The 17,018-nt window shown below is 41.1% G+C and overlaps 1 protein-coding gene across 1 annotated transcript in view; it reads right to left on the bottom strand.

Annotated features, from left to right (window-relative positions):
- Positions 1–17,018, bottom strand: part of GALNT9 (polypeptide N-acetylgalactosaminyltransferase 9) — a 131,641-nt gene that overhangs the window by 94,225 nt on the left and 20,398 nt on the right. The window contains exon 2 of the mRNA XM_042034948.1: positions 12,274–12,454. Coding sequence (XP_041890882.1) covers positions 12,274–12,454 — 181 coding nt within the window. The remainder of the gene's footprint in view (positions 1–12,273; positions 12,455–17,018) is intronic.

Below are 17,018 nucleotides of genomic sequence, written 5' to 3'. Positions count from 1 at the left end.
GATGAAATCAAAGGAATTATTTTCAATAAATAATGCATAAGAGTAAGCTCACCCTTTTCCATTTGCACAGAACAGTTTGCTGTACCCTTGAAGCTATTTGTTATTCAGATAATAATATGTAAATAGAGGAAGTTATCCTTGACTATTAAAAAATGTACTGCAAGTACTTAATATTAAAAATTCCAGGTACTTTTGTTTAATTTTGACTATCTCTCTGCCTCAGCTGGTGTTGCTGGTGCTGGACAGAGGCTGAGTATCACAGTGTTACCTGGAAATGTAGGGCAATAAAAAAGTTTTCAAGGTAACTGCTGCAGAGCTCTTCATGAATTTCATTACAGGTTTGCTGTCACGCTGCAGTGTAGTGGTAAGGAGGAGAATAGAGGAATGCAATAATTTTCCACTATCACTTCAGCTAACAATGTTTTTTATGGTCTTGGGAGGATATACAACAACGTTTGGCAAACAATCCCTTCTTTAATGGGCTCCAGTGTATTTCACAGGAGACCAGCTTTAATCTTTGGTCAAATTCAGTTATGCAGCAGAATGATTCTTTCTACCTATGTACAAATACAGGATGGTTGGAGGAGTAAACCACCAAATGGGAGGTCAGCCATAAACTGAATAAACCCACCCCACCACTGCCTGCCAAAACTGTAGTGAGAGCTCTTTAATCTTCACTTCTCCCAGCTGCTGCAAGGCTGGTTGTAGCCCAGAAAGGTAATGCTCCCCTAGTAATCACAACACTTGGCTGAGGTGGTGCACGAGCTCATTTGACTAACCAGCAATGGCCTTGAAATGTTTGAACAGTAGTCATGGGCTTCCTCTTACTTTTAATGATCAATTCCTATCAGAGTGAAAACAGAACCAAGTTTATGGTATGTGGGAAGAATTATGGTTCAAACAGAGCAGTGTTCCAAGAACAAATGCATAAAGAACATTGATTTAGCACTGAAAATGGGAGTATTAAATCCATGATGTTTAGATGCTTTATATGGGATTGAGGAGAGAGCCTGGTGGCAGCAGCAGAGTGTTTATAAAAAGTCTGAGTCAGGCAGAGAGGACAAAGGAAGATGCATGTGCTGTATGTGGGTAGGAAGCTGCCTGACAATCAGATGATGGAGCACATCCAAAGCTCTCAATGAACTCTGGATCAGGATCCCATAGGATAAATCATCAGGCAACAGCAGTCAAATCCTAAAGTGCAGATGGGACCTTACTCCTCTCTCCATCTCCCCCAGTGATACTTGCAGGATTGTTCTCTATGCATTGTAACTACTCTGTGAAATGTCCTATTCAAGTAAAGCACCTAGGCATGTCTTAACTTCACTGGGGTTATTAATACACTTGAAACTAGGAACATATTTAAGTGCTTCATTGGACTGGAGCCTAATTGCACTTTTATAGCTTTTGTTTAAATTAAAGGCTAGTTAGAGGTGAACAGCACAGTATTTGATAATTTCATGAACTTAGAAGTTAAATGTTAACAACAGTTCCTTTCTAACTATTTATATAGCTTCAGTTTATATAAATAGAGAAAACTCTTGCGTTTTTATTTAGCTTTGGTTACATGTAGAAATGAAAACAGTTTTTAAAAATCCAGCCACAATTACTGTCTAGCACGCAGCTAATACCTAGAGCACACGCTTGATAGCAGCAAAACAGTGCAATGTATGGGGATTTTTTATATTTATGGGCTCTTATCCTAATTCAAAAAAAGAACCAGGTCAACGTGTGCTTGCTTTTCACTCAGGTTGACAGAAATTAGGCACATGTCCTAGACCAGGCAACGTACTTAAGTAAGGCTGTGAATTTGAGCAGGCCAAGGACACTCAAAGCCTTCTCCTGGCTCTGAGAGGATTTGGCCATTGCAGCACATCAGTGTTCCTGCACTGCTCCTGCCCAAACCAGCCTGCTGAGAAACTACTTCCCTTTTCACTTTATGTTTTCTGGTATCTTTTCTATCTTGTCCACCGAACACAAGCATTTTAAATTCACATCCTCAGTGTTTGCAGACTTAAATTAATTTGCCACAACAGAGAAAGCCAGGAGTGAGTGCTCTGCACTGGGGGAACAGGGCATTGCCATTAACTGCGTGCCCAGCAGGCTGACGTTCTGTTCACAACCGTGCCCTTCCTCATCCCTCATCTGCAGACACACACATCCAACCAGGGCCTTCCACACTGTTTGCTCAGACCTGCACTTAGAGAAACCTTCCCCCCAGTGCTTCCATAGATTCCCAGGTCTGTCAGGCAAAGGAGTGGAGTTTGCTCTCTGAGCAAACAGAACACAAATTCCCTGCCTCTTGGTACAGGCGGGTTAATAACACCAAGGCAATAAGCCAGTGGAGTAGCTGGAGGTCAAACATTTGTTTTCAGGCAGTGCAGAAAATGTAGGAGCAAAGCTTCAATGTCATTTTTATCTTGAGTTTAATGTAAACTGCACCATGACCCTCTGGGAGAACTGTGTCCTAATGAAACATCCACGGCGGGGATGAAAGCTTACTCCAGTCACTGAATGAGACAACTGTTCACTTTGTGGATGGAAAGAACTAAAATTTATGCCTTTCCTCTGAAATTTTTGGGGTACAGACTAGCTTAGCAACAACACCCCAAGGTATTTTAGTGCACTGTTTTAATTATTACTGCTGCTGTTAATATTCCACCATTATTCAAGTCTGAAGTACCGTGTCTGCCTGAGAGGCATGTTTCATACCACCCCAGAGGCCAGCCCACTGCTGGGGCCTTCACAAGACAAAACACATAAATGCAGACTAACAAAAGTCTAGGAGTGTAGAATAAATAATATCCCCTGGAGCAAAGAAGAAAATAAACTAATTAAGAAACTATTTGACAACCTGAAGGCATCTCACACAGGTAAAAAGCAATTCCAGAGGGTTTCGTTTCCAGAAGCTGAGAAACAGGGAGCTTGTGCAGAAGTAATACACAGAGATGATATCTCCAGTAATTTAGATCTGCTAAGTGCCTCACTGATAAATTCTGACACACCAACACCACCTGAAATTGTGGGTGCACATCTTAGACCAAGCTCCTTTGGAGCTGCATTTGGCAAGGTGGCCTGGATTGACTGTGGTTTGTTTTTGAGACCACAGCAGAAGGTCTAGATGCAATGTAACAGAAGACAAAAACATTTCAGAAAGCTGGAGGAAAAGAAAAGTGAGTACCCACACTCCAATATCACAAAACTTTCAAACAGCTTAACTGGTAGATGCTGTTTAAGAGAAACCAAACCTTGGAAAGCATCTAGATCAAGCTAACCAAGACAGGGAGCTAACATTTGCCAGCCTGTATCTGTCAGGTACTTCTGGCTCTGGCTACTTTTAAGAGTCTCTCACTTTTATTAGCACTAAATTCACTCAAAACAGGAGACACAGGCAAAACAAGCACGAACTGACACTATTAAAATGAAACACTGCATCAACCTGGAGTTCACAATTCAGTTTTATTTCAGACAGAAGAGTAAATTGTCTGACATTTTGGCCTGTTCATGTTTTTATCACAAAGACACAAACAACAACAACTAAAAAACCCTGAGGTTATGTGACCTGAAACCTTGACTTTCCTATACTATGAAACCTATCCAAATAAAATAGGAATCAGAACTTGGTAATTTTTAAAGCTACATCAGGAAGACACCTGGAGATAACACATACCTCACACTGTCAGCAGAACTAAATTTGCATACACCTTTTAAGAAAGAAATGGGAAACATTATTTCAAAGCATTAGAACTCCTTCAAAGCCCTACAAAGAATCTCAGGTGTAGTGTAACAGAGAGACATGCAAGGAAACATAAAAGGAAAAGAAACACCACCTGAATTCATTGCCTGTCTTGTTCTGCTACTTCTTTTTATCCTGTAATGTGATATCATGGAGTGTAACATAACATGACAGTTCAGAAATTTACAGGAATACCCTTTTCTCCCTGGAAGTGATAGCAGGCAACAACCAGCCATGGGCTCAGGGGAGGTTAATGAAAGAAATTCTAAAATGCCAGCACACAGCTGCATGTCCTGGCTGGATCTGCAGGTAGTGCTTCTGCACTACAGATATGCCTTTACCTATGAAAGAACAGCTCACACAATTTGTTGACAGCACCCCACCATTGCTCTTCTTTAGGAGGAAATACTCTTTCTGCCATGGAAATACTGTGGCTTTCTGTTTTTTAAGTTCAAGGAATTACTGCAGTCTCTAAAGCATACTTTAAAAGAGAAAAAAACACATGTTTAAGGTACCTGTGAATGTGCAGGTCACATGAGACACATTTAGTCTGAGGACTGATAAGAAAAATTGAGGGATGCAAAATAGAGCATCTTTTATTTTCCTCCCAGCTGACCAGGCTGCCCATGCTGGCAGGTCATTCTTCAATGAGTGTTGCTAGTACAGAAATCCCATCTTGTTTCAGCATGCCTTGGAGCATGTAACACTTTGGGCTGGATTCACCTGAAATCCTATTTAAGCTGGCTGCCCTAGGTTCCTGAGGGAGGGACTTCCAGAGGACATGACACTCTGTACATGATAAGCAATGCTGCCATGGCATCTCCATCGACTACACAGGCAGCCAAGTCAATCACCCTAAATTAGATGTCTAATTTCTAGTGTTATGCAACCCACCTTAGGTAAACTATTCATGTATTCAAGAGTACATTCTGGTGCAGACAAATTGCAGGGAATGGCTTCCAGTCTCACTGCATTTAAACACAACATTGCAATCAGTTATTTTTCATACTCCCTAGTTAATCAAATTCAGCCTTCACTAAATCCACATTTATTAGTGCTGACAGTCATGCAGAACTTGTCTTCAACAATTAGTATACACAAAGGCACTGCAAAAATGTAGAAGAGGAAAATGACTACATTTGAACATTAGGTGGCTTTTTGGAAAAGGTTGCTCATTTTTATGGTTATTTTTAATTTAGCCTTTCTGGTGCTCCTTTCATCCCACGGGTCAGTGTTAATAATCAAGACCTATGTTATACACTTTGCAGTATAATTAAAGTCACTACTTAATTGGAAAACCTAGCCCTAAACAAAAGGGAATCAATAATGAATCTAATGGGAAAAGCCAGAGAAAACAGCTATCGAATGTCAGAAATAACTGTGAGATACTGCCACGTGTCCAGCACTGCTGCTATGGAGACAGCCTGGAGTCCGGTGATGGGGAGGCTCTGCTCATGAGCCATGTCCTGCAAAAAACTGTGGTACTGGCCTCAAAAAGGGGATGGAAGGTTTCTCAATATTTTTTTTTATTATTACAAGGAAACATAGCCACTGTGTCAACCTGTTTCTCAGTCAGTCTTCTCACTGGAGTAATTTAACATTGCACAACTAAATACACAAAGACCCAAAAGTGACCTGGGACTTGGGAGACAAAGGTTTGAGCCCACATTCCAACTAATTCCAAACCATTATTTGTGCAAGGCTAGCAGAGCTCCAGCAGAGATTGGGAGAAGACCTGAAGTACCTTCATAAACAGGGTCAGGGCATGACTCCAGGACTCAGTGACAGCTACAGGCTGGGCTAATACAGAGCACTGGGGTGTAGGTGCTGGAAGTACCTATGACTCAGAGTTTTATTTCCCAGCCAAAGGAACAGGTGATTTTTTCCTCTCCTTTGAGGGCTTTGCACAATTCCAGTCTGAGCCCTTTACAGCCAAATAAGAAACATTTCCCAAAATGCAGTGATAAGCCTGTGGCGTACACAGGGATACACAAATAAGCACAGATGGCCCAGAGGCAGCAGTGTGAGTGAATTTAGGCTGTCAGCTGATATCCCAAATGATCTGAGTCAGAACTACAACACCAAACGCTGAGGAAGAGCTGGTCAGAGGAAGCAGCACAGGGATTTACTCAGTCCACACCAGTTCCTTCTCCTCTTGGGCAAGGCAAAAGTCAGCTGAAACTCGGCTACATCTCTGTGGGGCTGTATCTCCAGCTGTTCACACAGATAATGTGTGTGCAAAGTGCTGTTTGTAGGGGGTTCACAGCCCAAAAATGCCCAGCCCATGTGACTTGGCAAAGCTGGTCAACAGCTACAGGAAGTCCCAGAGCACGTGTACACACCCCCCTCCTTCGCCCTGTTCAAAATCCACATCTGGACACTGACTGGGGATCTAATTAAAACACTCCAGTTAGTTTCATCTCTTACTGAATTTCCTTCCAATAAACAATCTTAATCTGTTGCCCAGAGGTAATTCTGTCTGCTTCCTTTTCTGTCTATGTTTTTCCTTCTCTCTGCTTCAATTTACGTCATGTGTTCAGAGTGCCCAAAAAAGGGATTTTTCAGAATTTCAGCATGGCTTTTTTCAATTAATTGAGAGTGGGTGCAAAAAAAAAAGTCAAATGCTTTCCTATAAAAAATAAGCCTAATTGAAATCAAAATATCATGCCTGTACTTTGATTGTGAAACATTGTTCTGCCTAAAAAAAATGAAATGCTTAATTTCAGCTAATGTTTCACTTTACTGCGACTTGATATTTAATCTGAAAGTATTGGAACAAGCTAGTAATGGAAAATTCATCATTTCAAGACTGATTTTTAAAATGGGAAACTAAAGGTTTCATTGGTCTAAACTCTTTGTTTAAACAAACATTTTACAGAAGATCTTCAGCCTAACACAAAATATTTTTAGGCGATATTTTTTTTTCACTTGTCATTTTCTGCTAATCAGAAATTCTGATTCCTGGAAAGCTCTGGATCTGTTCCACTTCAAATATTCCTTGTGAAGAAGCCCATTACATTGCACTCTGGTTACCCTGGAAAGAATCCTACGGGTCTGTTTTAATTTGGACTTTCTTGTGTCATTTCTCTAAGTGGCTCAAAGAACACCCAGCACCCCCAGAGGATCTGAAAAACAGGTCATGAGGCAGAGCAAGCAGCAGAGGTGGAGAAGACCAAATAATCCCAGACCTAGCCTTCTCCAGTGCACTGATCCAAAAGCTGATGCTCTTTGAAAGCCATCTGCCTTCATGCCCTGCTCCTGCAGCGACATCCAGCACGGCCGGGCAGAGGAGCGGCCGCCGACAGCCTCGGGCAGGGACCATCCAACCACACCACCAGCCCTCCTCCCAGCACAGAGAAACTGCAAACACACAGATGATGTGGCTCGAGAGAGCTGCTGACTGATGGCTTAAGTATCACAGGGACTCCCCAGAGATCTACCACCAAAAGAAAGGGTCAGAATTCAAGGTGATCGTTCTGCCTTCACAGACGGCTGGAGCTCACGGGTCACTAAGGACCATCTCTGACAGCAGGGCTGCTCTCCAGCTGCTGGCCTCACTCAAGCTGCTGTTATTAAACCTTTGAATGAACAAATCAGAGGTCTATTTACCAAGCCTGCCCCCTTGATAACACTATTTGATCAACTCCAGAATTCTCTTTGATAGGTAATTAAAAGAGCTTTTCCTTAGGTATGGAGTGGATTGAACCATTAATTACACTTCACAGCCCCAGAGATGCAATTCTTTTGCTATTGTGAAATGTCTATAGCAAACCACAAAAATGCTTGCCTCCATAAAAGAACTGAATAAATGAAAGCAATTTCCTCGAGACCCAGATTTCTCTGCGTTTTATGGCTGAAGACTTGAGTTGCCACAGCATTAATAAGTTTGTTCTTTAGGGCTGGATTTTCTCAGTACAAACATCCCTGACCATAACACAAAGAAATACCGTCTTTGGCTGATAGAGCCAGCAGACTGAATTCATATATTAATAATATTGTTATCACTGAACTGCCACAATGCACTCGGCATCCAGTTGCACAAAAAAAGATCAGTTAAATTAAAGATCCTCACCAAGCAGTGACAATTTTGTGTAAAAGCCAATTTAGCCATTATGGAAGCTCCAGGATCATATTAACTTTTCTCAAAAGTATGCATAATGCACGACAGCAAGTGGTTTTGACAAGTGCCTGAGTGTGTGTGAGTCTGTGTGTGTGTGGATGTGTCCTGCATGTAAAGAAACCCCTGAAGTTATTTAAGTTGCAAAGTCAAGTGATAGAAAGATAGAAAATGCTGGATTTACAGGTGTTGCACCTGTTCAATTCAACCCCTTGCTATCCAGACTGTGCATCAAAAAGAACAAGGGAATTAATGTTATCCTGAGAGACAATGCCTATGTTTGAAAGCATCTGGTTAGCTGACAGTTCCCAATTTTCCAGCACGCTACACTGTAAAACAAACAGCTTTTGTAAGTTTGGGGGCCTTTCCCCCATCTTTGAATGACATTCCCTAATATTTTGGACTTTTTCTACTTTCTTTATCTTTGATAAAGTCAAAATCTACTGTCACATGCTCTAGCACCTCTGCCTTCATGCATGGCTGGGAAGGACTGAGTCTGATCCTTTGTTACTGAAGCAGAAGCCAATATTTTGTGCTGGAGCTGGCAGCAGTGGCTGTTATACCCCCAAAAGGGCAGGAGGATGAATTCTGGCAGCCTGTTGTAGCCACATAGGGAAACCTGTTCTCCTCTGCTCAGTGCCTGCAGGGGTTTAGGTGGCTGACTCTGGGAAGTGCAGAAACTCCACCAAAATCTCAGCTCTGTTGCTCCAGGTCTGGTTTTGACTATTCAATCAAACATTGTCCCTTTGATATTATGGTAAGAAAGGCATGGAGAGGGTCCAGCAGATTTCACAGCATTCCCAGGGGCAGGATTCAGGACTATTCTACACCTACACATATTGGGAGGGATAACTGACACGAATACATGTTCTTATGCTTTCCCACACAGAAGGTTCATTGGCATCAATGGATTATTTTCACTAAGTGCTCAGTTTTTTTCAATCATGATACTCATTTTATATATGGAAGAACATGTATGGAAATTAATCCAATAACACTTCACCATCAAATAACACTTTTCCTGGAGAACTACAGAGCAAGCTCTAGCTTAAGCCATGTGCTTCCAAAACAAAAATAACTTTTTCCTTACAAGAAGAGCTTCTCTTTCTTCTCTTGCACAGAGGATGTAAGATGTCTTAGTGAGGGCTTGAAGTCCTGCTAATATTTTACTGCTGGGAAGAGAAATCAGGACGTCAATCATTCTGAGCTCTCTGCAACATATTTCCTACAGTGGTACAGCCCTTAAAAAACTTGAAGTATTATATTATTTATACATCTCTGATAGATTTAAAAAAATCTCTGATATTGAGAAGAAAAAGCTGAGATGCATTTATTATACCATGCTAGAATCAAACTACAATTTTGTAATTATTGTGTGATTTGGAATCACAAGCAAGTTGTTTACTGTCATTGCCTCTATTTGGCACACAAACACAACATGCACAAAATTTGCTCTTGTCTCCTGTACCAACACAAATTTGTATCCTAAAGAAAAGGTGTCTGAGCTAAAAGGAATATCTGCAGTGGCAGCAGCAGGTAGGAAAGCAGAACCAAATGTGAGAAAAGCATCTCGAGGGCAGGAGTACCCACCCAGGCTTGAGACTTTGCTTCACTGGAAGGACAGGGAGGTGACTCCAATTTAGGAGCCTTCATGGTCATGCTGGCTGACTGTGCACCTCTGTAGTGCAACACACTTTTTAATTTGCTGCATGGGGATGAAAGTATCTCCTGAAAAGCAATTAAACTGCCAAATGTTTATGAACCTATGCTTGCAGATGGAACAGAAGGCTTATTCTATCAGAATAAGATAGTGGACAGCAGTAAGAGGGGAGCTCAAATGAACTAAAATACAGTATTTCTCATCAAGCTTGGAATGTTACAAGTCCCAAGTTTGCATACTGAAATCATGTTTACTTTCATAAATTGTGCCTATGCAATGCAAACTTGAGTATGAATTCTCCCAGTTCATATCTTTAATACCTACTGGTGTGTGCAAATACATAGATTGAATATTTGAAATGGAAGCCAGAATGGAGAGAAAGTAGAGTTTAATACTGTGGGGATGTAAATTGAGGTGTTTTTGTTCACAGGCTGGCCATGGACTTTGTACATAGCCTTGGACATTGATTCTACCTTGCTTCTCAATTTAAAAATGAAAAGCCCTCTCTTTTTAAAAATGAACAGTTCTGGGAATTACATGAATATAAATCACAAGCAAACGGAGAAGTGCTCAGTGATGGAGAGGGGAGGGCAAGTCAGCACACAGAGAAGCTGGACAAGCAGGGTTTTTCAAAGCCTGTCTCAAGCTCCTGGAGGTTCAGTTCTCTCCAAAACATAATTAGAGCAGAGTGTCTAAACCAAACAGTCAAGCTCAGCTTTGGTACATGTCCTTCTTATGCTGGTGGCCCCAGAGCTGGACGCAGTTCCAGGTGGGTGTCACAAGAGTGGAGCAGAGGGGCAGAATCCCCTCCCTTCCCTGCTGTCCATGGTGAGGGATGAGCCCAGGACACATTTGCTTTCTGGACTCTGAGTGTGCTGGGCCATGTTGAGCTCTGTGTCAACCAACACCCCCATGTCCTCCTCCTCAGGGCTGCTCTCAATCCATCTAAGTGGGCAAAAGTCTTCGTATACCAAGACCTTCTACCTTCTCCAAACTGTCCCTCATTTTCCATAGCAAATTCAGTCTGAAGGGCTTTCCTGTGACTCATAAGCATCTAGAGACAAGTGCATCAATTGCAGCATCTAGATCTAAGTAGAACCACCTCAGAAGTGTCAAACCATGGCAAGGAAGGCAGTTCTCCCAGTAACTCAGACATTTAATCATGTGGCATGGCCTTCTGAGATACCCACAATGAGAGAAAAGCTCATCTGAATGACGCATCAAAGCTTCTAAGTAAAACTGTGGGAGAGCATAATCTGAAGTGAAACATCACTGCATTGCAAATGGTCTCATGCCTCTGACAGCTGCTGAGCTGGATTCGAGCTCTGCAGCCTTTGCTTTTGCATTTCCTAGCAGAACACATCTCATTTATCCTCATCCCCCACAGCAGCAAAAGCCAGCCAGGTCAAACCTCACCGACCTCCATTCGGGAAACTTCACTTTGACTTTAAGGGTCTCTAGGCCAGACCCGATGCACAACTCCAATATTTGCATAACTACAGACTCCTTTTCCCCCAGCATAATCCCACGGTGGATTTTTATGATACATCACAAGAGACAAGAGACGAGGAGAGACGAGACCATTGAACGAGTCCGTGTACTTGCATCAAATGTGGTATCAAGGTAAATTGTTTTCTCTTTGCCACTTCTGTTACCTGGGTTTTCTTTTCTATAGCAAGGGTTTGAGAAAACAAAACCTGAGTCAATACTTCTGAGATCAGATTAATATGTAACACAGCTAATGAAATTTCTAGTTAAGCTGAAGTTTTGGTTTTGGCAGCTTGAACTGCCTAAAATCCTAATTCAATTGCAATCTACTCACAGAGCACAGCTGTTTTGCTTGGCTAAACTTTTCTCACCACTTAATAAGATACTTTTTTATTTAACTTTCAGTTCTGCCTAGGAGCCCCAGTGGGTCTTTTAAAACAGAAGATTATTATTAGAAATTAATTAAGTATTCTTTTCAATTCTGTCTCCTGAGAGCAACTAGGCATTGTTGCTGATCTCCTCCGCATTAAGACATTACTGATTGTCATTCATGGGATGACAGTGCGGATGTCTCATCTGGAAAATATATAACTCCATAAATATGAAAGATCTGAAAGTTATTTAATACAAAATATAATAAATCAGTGCAAATAATAAACATGTAATTGCAATGTCAAGCATAGCACGGGCGTGTGAAGACTATAAACGCTGGAATAAAAATAGACACACATTCCAAAGACAAAAAAAATCTTACTGCAATTACAGGACACCGATGGATTGCACTTAGTCTTTGTTTCAGCACACTGCAAACCCTGACTAAACAATTCTAAGAATATCAGATGCAATTAAAGACAGCTGATTTGATAAGTTGGGGTTATTTTTAAGGGACTGGCGACTATAAAGTGTTTGTTGCACTGCCCCACTCCCACTGCATGTGACTACAAGAAGCTCAGATTAAAGCTGCCACCTCTGAAGGCTTTCTCTAAATGAACCAAACCCAGTAAGCACTGATATCCTGATGTAGTTTTTGATCTGAGGCCTTGAACGTGCATATTAATGCACTACTGACAGAATTAGCTATGCATTTAATGTGGCACTTCCTGCTTGAGATGGCAGTGATCTATTTAATTTTCACTCAGCTCAGGGCTATCTGTACAAGTAACTGCTGTCGTATTCCAACCAGGAGGGGATGTGAAGAGAAGAATGCCACCATGGGTCAACAGAACAACAACCAATCTCTTACTCCCAATAATAATGCAGAATTCAACTTACTTTTTTGGTCTGTAGTCAGGGATGGACCTGTCCAGTGATATCCTGTCACTGAGCTGGGCATTGTAACCATATTCTTCATACTTAGTCTCTGATTCGTGGCTATCGTCTCTCAGGGTAGCAGCCATTCCCCCCTGGCCCAAGCCTCCTGGACCTTCAACTAATCCCATGGGCTTTGCCAGACCTAAATGAAATAGATAAAAAAAAAACAAAATCGAATTATTAATATAAAGTATACGGACAGAACCTCTTCTGTGACTACAGAATATTTTCAGATGAATGAGATCTGAATTCCCAGGAATCTCAGCTCTGAAACCCTCATGGCTCTGTGGAAATTATCCTCAGCTTTCCAAACCAGAGTCCAAGTCAACACATCTTGTAGTATCTGTGCATAATGAGCAAACGATAAAGAATCAATTAGCAGCTTTCACAACTTCTTCTTTTTCCATAATGCCTGATTATTGTTAAGATAATTAAGAAAAAATTTTCCCCATAAGAACTGGAAGATTTCCCCATGTAGCCCTTTATAGCTTCCCTCATTTTAAGGGAGAGATGTTGAATTTCTACCACATGTGGGTGTGCCAGTTTAACTCCACATTAATGTCAGTTCTGGTATCTGCTCTGTGACTCCAAGACCACTGCAGCTTTGGTCAAGCTTTGGTTCCCATGTTGGGGACACAGCTATGGACTGGTCACCAGCTTCTGCTGGGTAGGAAATACAGGATAAAGCTGATTTCACTGCCTGAGTCAAACAGATAGGTTGTTTGGACTCAGCTGCACACCCTGCCCAGCCCGTTCCCACAAAGATGTGCTAAAACTATTTTAATGGAGCTGACACTGTCTCTCACCTGGAAATCACTCCAGATTTCCTCTGTACTTCACATCTGACAAATGAAATATGTAAGATACTCAGCTCTGTACAGCTCACAGCAGCAGAAAGTTTGGACACTTGGTAAGTGCTGAGAAATTAGCCAGTCAACAATGCCTTTACAGGTTTCATTCACTGGTCAACTCAAAAATAAAAGTAAAACAAAACTAAACCAACATAAAAAATGTCCATATGATCACATCACCAAGAACCTCTTCCATGGCAACAGGCATTTAATTTGGTGCTGAATTCCCATAAATAAGCTCCTCAAATATCCTGTGTTTAATGTCAAAGCTTTCCTTTCCAAAAGGCTCGCTATCAACAAGTCATTATAAGCGACAAAGCTATTTATAATAATCTCAGGAATACCATACAGCAATGTGTGACTCTCCCCCAAATCATTTACGACACCAAGTAAAGCAATTAGAGTTTGACCTGCTCAACATTTTTCAAATCAAGACTTTTTCAAGAGGAAAAGTCATTATTTCAACTAAATGATTAAAAAAGAAAGGGAGAAACTGTCAGCACTTAGTAGCAACAAACACATATGGCAGTACAAATGTGGGACTGGCTTCTCCAAGGCGCATTAAGGAGGGCAGTTCAGACCCTCATGAAGGAATTCTCTTGCATCTCACTGCTAACAATGTCCTTACCTGTTATAGCTCCATCAACATCTCTGTTTCATGACAGGACAGACCAGAGAGACAGTGGTTCATTACTGGTCTGAAAGACTAAAGTTGTGCATTTTTACTGCAGTGCTTATGACAAAATCCTGTGCTAATATAAAGTGCAACTATACAAACAAATTAACATAAAAGGGCTGAGTACCTGCAGTACTCAGGAATTCTGCTACTGAATTTCAGACACTCCCTACAAAAATACATCAATACTGCAATCAGTGGTCCTGAGTCAGGACAGACCTTGCCAGTGTTTGTGCCTTTCACAGCTTCTTCATGCTCCTCATCACCATGCACTGCAACATGACTAAAACGCAACACTTCTCTTGATTTCAAACCACAGAAATTCTTCTAGCTTATTAAGTGAAGCACTTCGATCCATGTTCAGTATTTCTGAAAATATTTTAGGGAGCTTAATTCTGAAGAAAATTCTAACATTCGTCCTTTTGTTTTTCAGGATGAGAGGCTATTTGGCACTTTGATTTGCCTTTGGAAAAATTAGAACAGAGGGCCCTCCATGGCTGGCCTGACAATGACTCCTTGCTCAAGTAATTACAGAAATTATATGTCTGAGACTCTAAATCTCTCCCCATCCAAAAGGAAAAACACAGCAGCCTAATCTTCCTGCATGATACAGTCTTAGACTTAACAGACACCACCAGCAGTGATGCTGCAAGCTCTGCTTTACATGCCCAATATAGGGAATCTTAAAGGGGGCTCAGTTTCAGAGAAAAGTCAGCAGTTCCCTCCAAAAAAAAGGTCAAATTATGCACTTTAAAAGTCAAAACCCCAGAAAACTTGACAAAGCCTATATCCTTGAAAGACCATAATGTGGGAATTCATTTGATGTTCATTTGGAATCATCTGGGCTTGGTTCTGATATAACATCAAAACAAATTGAAGATGACTTCATTCAAATTAACTGACCTGCTTTAATGAAAGGGTTTCCAAGACGTGGTGTGCTCATTTGACTTGAAGCAACAATTTAATTCCAGTAGTTGAAACCTTTATTCTTCATACTACATGTTCTTGCAGTTTATGGAACAAAACTCTTCGAGTCTTTATGGCCCAAGTAATGTGAGAATGAAACTGCCAACCCACAGGAAGCATCAAGCAATTGGCTATTTTACTTCTGTGAGAATCATTTAGACAGCCTGCCAAACCATGCATAATGACAATTATTTCACATACCTCTTTCTAAATCTGATATTCTAGCTCTTTGTGCTGCTAATCTGATCTAGTTCTGCAAAGGAGTGATCATATGTCTGACTTGCTCTCAGAGCACAGTGCTGTGAGGTTTTTTCTCTATTCCTTACCCAAATCGTAGCTTAGTCTGACTGACAGTTATTTCATCGATGCAGTAACACTGACCAGTATACAGCAGCAATTAAATAAATGATATCACATTGCTTCCTTCTTCAAGAAGAGCACTAAAGTGTCTCTAGAAGTTCTTAGGAACAATGAATATACCAGATTTTATATATGTGCATGTGTGTTAGATGCAGCAACTACAGGCGATGTTCCTCTATGCATGGTTAGTTAGCCAGACCCAACATAACCATGTCTCACATATTTGCATTGCATTCTCCAACTGAGAGTTGATTTGCTGTTCCTTCAGCCAGTGTCTCCTCAACAGAAGACTTTTTCCCATCACTCTCTAAGCCAAGATGATGACTTGCTAACCCCCAAATCCACAGTTCCTGCACTGGTTAGCCTTCTAACAAAACAGAAAAGGAGTGACAGTTCAGCAGCATCTTCCCAAAACCAGGTTGGCATTAAGAGATGGGATCAGGAGACAGGTGATGGGATGAGCATCCCCCAGTCGGGCTGAAGCAGACACTGCTGGTGAACACCTTCCAGCACATCCTCCAGGCCCTCATCTGAGAGCACTTCTCTGTTTTCTTCTTTTTTTGAAGCTTATTGCAGACTTCCAGATCCTCCTCTTATCTTTGGGTTACTCACCTACAGTCCGAACTCACACCCATTTTTCCATGGCACATGAAGCCAAGGAGGGCAAGGCACAGCAGCTTTGCTGACAGCCAGAGCCAAGGATTGAGGTCATGGGGCCAGTTTTGGAATGGGGACATGCAGAAAGGGGATGCCCAGTGAGCAGCTATTTTTAAAGCTGTCTTTTGTTTAAAATTTCTAGACTAAAAATATCTGCAGCTGATGCACTGGGAATGGTCATAGCCCATTCAACACTGCAGATGACAATGAGGTCACAAATAATTAGTGTCTGTCATTCATTTCAAATTTATTGCTCTCACTGCAGAGATTTCTGTGTAGGACAGAAATTGTTGAGAGAATGGAGAGCAGAACAAACCAGCCTTAGTTCCTTAACCAGATTAGTTACTCCACAGGATGCATAATTTTCTAGGAAGAAAAGAGATCTTCTATTTTTCATCATAAACCCTGTCACAATGGGAAAAGTACTAAGGAGATTTACACAAGAAACTATGGCAAAGGCTAGATCAGATTATGGCTGTGATTATTTTACTATCATTTTTTCTTATTTGCAACACAATTACAGGCAGCTGTAAATCAGGTTCAGCCAAGGTTCTCAGACAAAGTTACACTTTTGACAAATCAAAATAAAAATAACCGATTGAAAATTATAACAGAATGTCAGAGCACAGACAGAACTGCTGCAAAGTCTCTGAAATGCCCTTGCTGGCCTGTCTCAGCCTTAGCTTGAGAGGGCTCCAAAGCCAGACTTCTGAGCTTTATCTACACTTACATCATCTGCACATTTGAATAATTACAGGAAAGTATTTCAGTTTATAGGACCTTAAAAGGAGGGGATAAAACATTTCCTTCTGAAAAACCTAGCATAGGTCAAAAAACCATAGTCACCTAGCAGTTCTACCTGTGACTCCTGAAACAGTTCTCTCTTTTAAACAGGAAACATAAAACTCATCAGCAGAACAGTTGTTTCCTTCCTTTTCCAATTATTATTTCTCAGCTGAAAATATCACTGCATACCATGTAAGGTAACAAAAACCTTTGGCTCCTAGCTCAACCAAGAAAAAAGAATCAGGGACAATAGCACTCCACATAGATGGACAAAGCTGACTTTTAGCATTTCCAGTGACAGCTTTGGAAGGAAAAGAAAAAAGTTCAGAGATTCTGGAATAGGTTCAGTAACAGCTTAAACAAGATTCAGTTTACAAAGTCTTTTAAAGCTATTTTTATATGAAACCACC

This window comes from Corvus kubaryi, unplaced genomic scaffold, assembly GCF_017639235.1.
Source record: "Corvus kubaryi isolate FWS band 111438036 unplaced genomic scaffold, C.kubaryi_AGA036_p1.0 37382, whole genome shotgun sequence".
NCBI classification, from domain to species: Eukaryota; Metazoa; Chordata; class Aves; order Passeriformes; family Corvidae; genus Corvus; species Corvus kubaryi.
Note: the sequence above shows the minus strand (reverse complement) of the source record. Positions and strands in the feature narration are given on the sequence as shown.